Below are 8,801 nucleotides of genomic sequence, written 5' to 3'. Positions count from 1 at the left end.
AGGTTAACATTCTCCTTCAGTCATTACGGTAAAGGAGTGGGATCTAGTGAACTTTAACCCGGAAGTTTAAGTAAATACTGCATGGGAAAGACTCGTGCTGCATGTGAAGTTTTGCAGCAGGCAAATCTGTTTTTCGGGATGAGGTTGTAGAGTTAATCCTGCCACAATGTCATCGAAAAAGAAAAATAAGGGAAAATCCGGAAGACCGAATGAAGTTGAGAACAGCAACAGTAACATTGACTGTTCCTTTGACTCTTCCCCACTCGCCCATGGAGATCGACCAAGTACTTCCAATGATGCATTCACAGTAATTGACTTTATTGATAAAGGTAGACTACTTAATAAATACACGACTTTGAATAATGGCTGTACATTACCACTGACAAGCAGTCCATGCTTGAATAGCATTAAAATATACTTATGTTTTGTTTTTGCATATTGTACGTTAATTGGTCGCCGCAACACTCCATCTAACTGATGTATTTGGTATCCTTTTCGATTCTGTATAGCCTACTGTTCAGCCATTTGGGTGGGATAACAATAGACGTTGATAATATATATTTGATAATATAATGCAGACATTTCCAGAGCACCTTAAACAGCTGACATTCATGCAGCCCCTCGCCTGGGAATCAAATCCAGAAACCTCGCAGTTTCAAGACCGCTTCTCACGATTATGCTACTGCATATGAAATATAGATATATAATGACGACAATAGGCAACATGCAGTCTGCATCTCTTAACACTGCACTGACACACGCTCCAATGGGTTTTTGAAATTTATGCATACAGCGAATCTATATAAGAGCCCGGTTGAATTATTTTATGGATTGCTTAATTATTTACTGATTTCTTCTAAATCACAGCCGACGATAAGGTTCCGAAGAGGTGCAGGAGATTTCTTGCCCAGTTGAGTCTGAACTCCATGAAGGCTGCAGATATTTGCATCGGACGACCCATCCTGCTCTCTAGTCCTGCAGGCCAGCAGGAGGTTTGTCCAGAGACTATGTAGTGCATTTACTTCGTCACTTGATGTGTGACAAAACAGTATTTAACTTAAACACCTTAAAACGTATTCTCTTATGTATAAATTATTATTAATCCGTTAGTTGGAAGAGTGCAAGTACTCACTTGTCTAAGTAACAATGTAGTGTAGGTTTTAATAATCACATTTTATAGCAAAAAAAGAATAAAGGAAAACAGTCTATGGTCTTTTTTTAATCCATGGTTGCTTTAGAATGTGACTATAAATCCTACATTATTATTCAACCAAGTGATCTTTCTGTTGGGTGTGAGGATGTGCCAGACTTATTGATTAAGCACCTATAAATTATAGCATTTACCAAGCATCTTTCATCTTATGACTTTAAAGCCCTAAATACTGATAGGGGGGGAAACTTGTTTCAGCTGGTACTAATGGTGCAGCCCCCACGTGAGTGATATAATACAGCCATGTTGTGTCAGAGCAGCTGAGGTGGAGAGGAATGGAGTTATTGTGATTGTCTGTGTACCTATATGGCAGGTGTGCTTGGCCTGGCCCGTGGCTGCTTTTCCAGGAGGGCGAGTGGGCCTACAGGGTGAAACTCAGCGCAGCCTGAGGGTGAAGTCGGGGGATAGGATCATGGTTCGGCTGCTGACAGGACCTGTGCTGCAAGTGGAGGAACTGCACTTGTCCCTCAGGTAGGCCCTGCCCAAAGCGCAGTGTTCCAGTTGCAGGGAGGGAAGGGGCGAGTGGGTTGATCTCTTTCCCACTCAAAGTTCTGTTGCATCCTTTTCCACTGTTCTTTTCTGGTGTTGCAGTCATAATGATATGATCAATAATAATAATAAATGTCTTACTACCAACAGTTATGATATATAATACATCACAGGAAATATAAATACCATTTTTAAACTTCTATTAATAGGCAATAGTGCTATTATTAAATTATTTTCCATTCAAAAAATGAAGAAAAGCATTCAATTAAAAGGAAACAGATTATAATAGTAATGTCCTGTGTTACAGTCTGCAGTAGTTACAGAGAAATGTAAACCTCCTGGTTGGTAGTATGGAATTTAATGCTTTCCTGTTTAATATTCTATTATCCAAATTACTAAAAAGGTGGCTGCAGGCAGTTAGAAGTTGAAAAAACTCTTGTTACCATTTAATGCATTTCCATAAGAGCATAAGAATACATAATGAGTCATGAGAATGAGAATCATCATTTACCTTCAGACAATAGAGTATTCAGCATGGCGTCAAGCCTGGAAGCGCACACCATGCTGTAATGTTATCACATTACAAAGCAGTGATGTCTTGTAGCATTTCTTCTACATTCCGTTCTACTGCTACTTTACACCAGGCTGGCCGGTGGAGGATGGACTCCACCTCTATAGCCGGGTTCCTCTCAAGATTTCTTCCCATTGAGTAGTTTTTTCTTGCCACCGTTTGGGAGTTTTTTTTTTAACCTGTACTTTTTGGGAGTTCACGCCTAGTGTTTGGTCTCTTTTTGGCCCGTGCCTTGTTACTCTGTAAAGTGTCTTTGTGATAGTTCTCTAAAATGCGCTATACAAATAAAATAAAATAGAAAATTGAATTTAATGTCCTGGCCAAGAGAAAATAACATCTAGAAGTGAATTTCAGCTTCCAGGCAAGAACACTGACAGAGATAGCAGCATTCAGAATTAGCATTTTTAAATCAATTTATTGGGTGAACTATCAGATGATTTGATATATCAGCACATTGTACACAATTGCTTTTTTGCTTAGGATATCCAGTTTAACTGGGTCTGGCCATTATGAGCTGTGTGAACTCTGAAGATGGCTCATATGATAGGCCCAATAATGCTTTGAAGCAGAGCTCTGTGTTCAAGTTTTATCTTTTGTGTTCCAAACAGTTTCTCTGTTTTAGTTATTTAATCTGATCCGGTAAGTTGATACAAGAAACCAAGGCTCCTGAAATTAGCAATGAAATGAAGAGATCATAAGGTGACATTCTTGCAGTGTCATATATCAGGGTTTTACAACATCAGGAGCAGCGTGATCTAAACTTATCTTAGGTTTTGCTGTTCGGTTAAGCATGTATATGCTGCCATCTGTCGATTTTTTTGTGTAACTACACTTCACTTGTTGCTTCATTGTGCGATTTTACAAAGTTGCCCAATTAATGGTAGGTTTTTACACTGAAAGCCAGAAGTAGAAATTCCAGGAGTTAGAAAGTAAAGGTCCTGGAATTTGTTTCGTCCATCTGTTAACTCAGCCTGCTGATTTCACTAATTAGTTCTACCTCCTGGCTGAAGAATTGATTGGAACAAATTACTGGGGGTGGGGGGTGGGGTGCTTTCACTATCTGAACCTGGACTTTTCCACCTCTGCTGAGAGCATGTATATTTATTTCTGATTATAGAGAGAAGGATGACACACTCAACATGGAAGAGTTCACTGATTTTATTATCCGATCTCTGGGTGAGTTTGTATGTTGCACGTACTAAGATTTCCTCACATTTTCAACCGATGCAGTATGCTTTTCCGTATGTGGAAAGATTATTTTTTTCTCCTGCAAAACTTAAAATTTTTTCCCTGATAACCAGTTCTAATGAAAAATGTGTCTATAGTCAGTGTCAGTTCTACTTTAGTCAATTCAGGAAAATTGAAGTTCAGTTAATTATTTGAAAAATCAGAACATTTGATACATTAATTTAATTGATTTCAGGATGTAATTTTCTGTGAATTTCTATTGATTTTCTAAAGCGATTGAACTGAAGTGGAATTCAGCTCCTGAAGTGTGGTGTAATGCAGGTGACTTTCACACTATACAGAGCAGGCACTCCCTATATAAACACACTGATATCTGATCGCAACCGCACTGTGTTTCAGATGGAAAAGTGGTTCTCCCTGGGAATGTCCTCTTCCTGACCTTTTACGGGCGTCCCTGCACACTGAGGGTGGAGGGGTTGAAGGGGGTGGACGGGGTGAACCTGGAGAGGCGGGACCCCCCCGCTAATGAGGCGGAACCGGAGCCGTTGGATGTGTCTGCCCTGGACACCACGCCCGTGGACCTGTCCCTCTCCCTGCGGCTTGGTGCACTCGACATTGATGATAAAGAGCCCCTCCCTGCAGCCAGCACCCCCTGCAGACCCTGCAGCCCTGCCCCTGTGCCTGCCCTCCCTCCTCAACCCCACCCCCACCTGCCCGCCGAGCAACCAGATCCTGGTTGCCTGGGCTACCTGAGCACTGGGGGTGAAAAGCAGATAGCTGACTCCGAGCAGGCTCTTACAGCACCCCCTGGTGGCGCCTCGAGCAATGGCACATTCTACAGCGTTTGCTCTCGGACCAAGGTCACAATGGTGGAGAAGGGGGGCAAGGAAAGAGGGGGAGAGGAGGTGGGCGGGGAATCCAGGGTCACGTACGCCATGATAGGTGGCCTCAGCGCCCAGCTGGGGGCAATCCGGGAGACCATTGAACTGCCCCTTAAGCACCCCGAAATCTTCAGGAGCTATGGTATGAGCTCTGTGGCGGATCTGCGGTGTGTGTGTGTGTGTGTGTGTGTGTGTGAGAGACAACACAATTGATGGGGGTGGGTGGATCTACGCACAACATTCCTGCTAATAGAGAAAAAGCAGATACTGAACAGAAGAGCAGATTTAAAGTGAGTGTAAAGGGGCTGAAAACAATTACACATCCACCAAATACGTATTCAGAGTAATGTTGATAACTGTCATAACACACAAGTCAGACTTAAAATCTGCAGTGAGTAAAACCTCGGGTATGGGTGTGGTCAGAACGTGCCTGTGTACCCATAGCTTTTAAAAAAACGGCACCCAGCAACTGCATAACCTACCATGAAGTGAGTTGTGGTAATGTCCCGATTGGTGAGGAAAGCTGCTTTTGTTTGTTTCTTAATGCCCAGGTAAACAAAGTAAATATCTGATCGTACAGACCTATCGGGTGCATGCTTATTATAAATGCCTGTGACCGGGTAGCTGTTTCTTTTTCATTAATCACTTGGAACATCCAGAAGATGTGGCCATGTCAACTCAGCGAGCAAATTAACTGGACACATTTAACATTAAACACTGAGCTAACTTACAAAGTCAAACACGTTGAAAAATCTATCTAGTAAAATCTATTTATTGAATAAATATTAAAATAAATATTTTTTAAAAGACGCTCAATGTAGATGGTTTTCTACACCATGTAATGTCCCAAATCTCCAAATCTGAAGCCCCCTCCATGACCTCGCTGGGTGCGAACTGTCCCTTTTTATCTTTAAATGGCATTCTGCAAACATAACAGCAAATAAAGCATGTTGTTATAGCAACTCAGAGGCGGCATAACTGTAACAGCTGTAACATTTATACAGACCAGGACAACATGTTTTTTTTGGTCACCCAGCATCCAATTTCTATACTCCAAAAACCATGCTAACTTTTTAAAAAATATGTGTAATTTTGTTTATTGCAAATTAAAAAAATAGAAAATTAGTTCTGGAACAGTTTTTTTTACTTTGCTCACTCAAAGAAGTTTTTGTTCTGAAGATTTTACTAATGATACATAACATTTAAAGCTGCCAGTGCCTATTCATTGTATTCATGGATCCTGACACCTGTCCAAAACCCGACTTCACCAGGAAGCGGTACAACAATGTTGCTTGTAGACGTTGGAGACGCATCTTACATACCAGCTGTGCATTTAAATGAACTTGCTGCGGCTGTACTCATTTACATAACCAGTCTTAGTAAATCATTACAAAAGAGTGACCCTGACTCCGGGCCAGTGCTTGAATTCAGCAGGTAAAGACTTTGTCTGCACTGGTCTCTTCCTCAGGAATTCCACCCCCCAGGGGAGTCCTCCTGTATGGCCCTCCTGGGACAGGGAAGACCATGATTGGCCGAGCTATAGCCAATGAGGTTGGAGCTCACATGATCGTGATCAACGGCCCTGAGATCATGAGCAAGTGAGGAAGTATCTACATTACCCAACATTTACATTACTGTATTGCCTGCACTGTATTGTGTTATATACTGTACATCATACACATTACAATAACAATGCCCAGCGTATATTATTTTATCACTGGATTACTGACTGCATGTCCAGTTAGGTGTGTTTATGCAAAGATATGAAGAAAGTAGAGACAAAATTTGTTTACTCAAAATATAAATGGAGAAATATGTAACATTCCCAGACTACAAAGTAGACTCGGTGTAAGGTAAAGAGTCACCCCACGGTGTGCCTTTTTTCAGGTTTTACGGAGAGACGGAGGCCCGGCTGAGGCAGATTTTTGCAGAAGCGGCTCAAAGGTAGGAACTGAACAAGGACTTTTTATGAAGTGGTATTTTTCTGTAACTGTAGGCAGACAGGGAAGGGGGTGCATTTGGGGAGCTGTGTTTCTGTGCCCACTGACAGTTTTTGGGGGATGTGTTTCCTCTGACAGGCAGCCAGCGGTAATCTTCATCGACGAGCTGGATGCGCTATGTCCAAAACGGGAGGGGGCGCAGAACGAGGTGGAGAAGCGTGTGGTTGCCTCCCTCCTCACCCTCATGGACGGGATTGGCTCAGTGAGTACTCCTGAGTGGAAGCCCCGCCTCCGGTAGATCACACGCCGAGCACTGGTGTCATTCGCTGAAGTGACCCAACAGCCAACAGGGGATGGTAGTGGCACACAGTCCACAACGTAGTGAGAAAGGCATTTGTTTATTTACAAAAGGTGCAGGAAAAAGTTCAACAAAAATCATCAATAGGCTGGACAACAACAGTCAAAAAAAGAAAAGATGTATACAACAACTGTAAAGACACTATTCTGTCTAGATGCTACAATAGCCATAGCGCAGCTAGCTCACAGCAGCCAACTTTCTTAAAACATGCACTTTCTGTGGCTTGAACGACTGGCCTAAAATAGCCTCCTCCCCATCCACCTCACCAATAAGGAAATATTACCTTAAATTATATCAGAGGCGAAGCCTGCTGCAGAAATGGAAAAAAAAAAAAATCTACAGAACCACCCAGTTCCATTGTAAAATTAAGGAAAAAACAGGTTTTCCACAATACCTTAACCTATAAGCAGATTATTGCACTTTGATAAATACATTTTAACAATGAGCCTAGTATATACTGAATACATTGCCCCATGCAGAGATATTGGGGTGTCCCTGGGTCTTTAAATGCATGCAGACTTCTTCCGTGGGAACTACAAACAGTACGCCTATGGCTGGTTACCATTCTTACAACAAATAAAATTAGCCCTTTTTTTAACAAATTTTGGGCATCACTACAATGAACATGTTCGCACACACTAAGCAAAGAATGTTGGGAAAAAGATATAAACTAAATAATCAAAATATGCGATGTAAATGTGCACATTTACATTTACTTATTCGGCCAATTTTCAAGTGGGAATGGCTATCTTCTCATTAGTACAGGAGTCTATGATATATCGGCATCCAAATACCAATCCAAAACCTTCTAGGGCGGGCACGGTGGCATAGTGGTTAGCACTGTTGCCTAGCAAGAAGGAGGTTCCGAGTTTGAATCCGGGTCCGACCGGATCCTCTCTGCGTGGAGTTTGCATGTTCTCCCCGTGTTCGCGTGGGTTTACTCAAGGTACTCCGGTTTCCTCCCACACTCGAAGACATGCATGTTAGGTGCGCTCCTGCAGTTGCCCTTGACCAAGGCACTGGCCTCAGAACTGGAGTTGGTCCCTGGGCGCTGCACTGTGGCTGCCCACTGCTCCTAAGTAACTAGGATGGGTCAAATGCAGAGGACAAATTACCCCACGGGGTTCAATAAAAAGTATATCTTATATCTTATCTTATATTATCTCTAAAAATGAATACAATGGTTTTTGTCTATTATAGCATGTAAACTTTCCCCTTATGATGGTTTAAGATGAAACATTGATATCAAATTTATAAATAATGCAAACACATTGTGACACACTGTGGTACACATACGCTACATGGCCAAAAGTATGTGGATGCCTGACATCCAGCATTACATTCAAAGTAATGGGCATTAATACGGAGTTAGTCCACCCTTTGCTGATATAACAACCTTCTAACAACCTTCTGGGAAGGTTTTATACTAGATGTTGGAGCATTGCTGCAGGGATTTGCTTCTATTTATCCAGACGAGCATTAGTGAGGTTGGGAAATGATTGGGCGATTGGGCCTGGCTCGCAGTTGGCTTTCCAATTGGTCCCAAAGGTGTTGGATGGGGTTGAGGTCAGGGCTCTGTGCAGGCCAGTCACGTTTTTCAAAAGTTTACATACACTTTGTTAGTATTTAGTCGCATTGCCTTTTAATTGCTTAACTTGAAGCTTCTCACAATACTTTTTTACAGAATTGTAAAAGAACAGAAAAGAGTTATAATTATACAGCAAGTGTGGTTTTGCACGTGATTGATGATTATGCCTTCCTACCCCTGGAGTAGAGCAATCTTTGGATGCTAGCATTTTTGGGGCCATTAGGAGGTTTGCCCATAGGGGCTAAGAGCGTCACTGCACATTAGATTCTTTGTACATCACTAAAGAGATATGCTGAGAGTGACAGAAAACTGTGGCTAAAGGGCTACATACAGATGCAGAGAAAATGAATGAATTGAACAGAAATATTTTAAACCTTTCAGTTGGACGAAAAATGAAATTATCGTCTGAAGGAGGTAACTTTAAATATAAAGACTCCAGAATACTAAACTTTTCCAAAATCATGATCATTAGCAGTGGGTTATAACTGAATAAGGTATGACAGCATGAGGTTTTGAGAGACATGTAGGCGTGTAGGTGGACTGGAGAAAACATGTTTGGTGGTAATAGTTCTTTTT

At 41.8% G+C, this 8,801-nt stretch overlaps 1 protein-coding gene across 4 annotated transcripts in view; it reads left to right on the top strand.

The window, feature by feature from the left end:
• Positions 1-70: 70 nt before the first annotated feature.
• Positions 71-8,801, top strand: part of spata5 (spermatogenesis associated 5) — a 99,576-nt gene continuing 90,845 nt past the window's right edge. For all 4 annotated transcript variants that reach the window (XM_035425293.1, XM_035425292.1, XM_035425294.1 and 1 more), the window contains exons 1-8: positions 71-329; positions 868-992; positions 1,524-1,681; positions 3,388-3,446; positions 3,858-4,481; positions 5,808-5,937; positions 6,227-6,283; positions 6,418-6,541. In XM_035425293.1, the coding sequence (XP_035281184.1) occupies positions 167-329; positions 868-992; positions 1,524-1,681; positions 3,388-3,446; positions 3,858-4,481; positions 5,808-5,937; positions 6,227-6,283; positions 6,418-6,541 (1,440 nt within the window). In that variant the 5' untranslated portion in view covers positions 71-166. The remainder of the gene's footprint in view (positions 330-867; positions 993-1,523; positions 1,682-3,387; positions 3,447-3,857; positions 4,482-5,807; positions 5,938-6,226; positions 6,284-6,417; positions 6,542-8,801) is intronic.

The sequence above is a fragment of the Anguilla anguilla genome, chromosome 7, assembly GCF_013347855.1.
Source record: "Anguilla anguilla isolate fAngAng1 chromosome 7, fAngAng1.pri, whole genome shotgun sequence".
NCBI classification, from domain to species: Eukaryota; Metazoa; Chordata; class Actinopteri; order Anguilliformes; family Anguillidae; genus Anguilla; species Anguilla anguilla.
The sequence above is the reverse complement of the archived record's forward strand: the minus strand, read 5'-3'. Positions and strand labels throughout refer to the sequence as shown.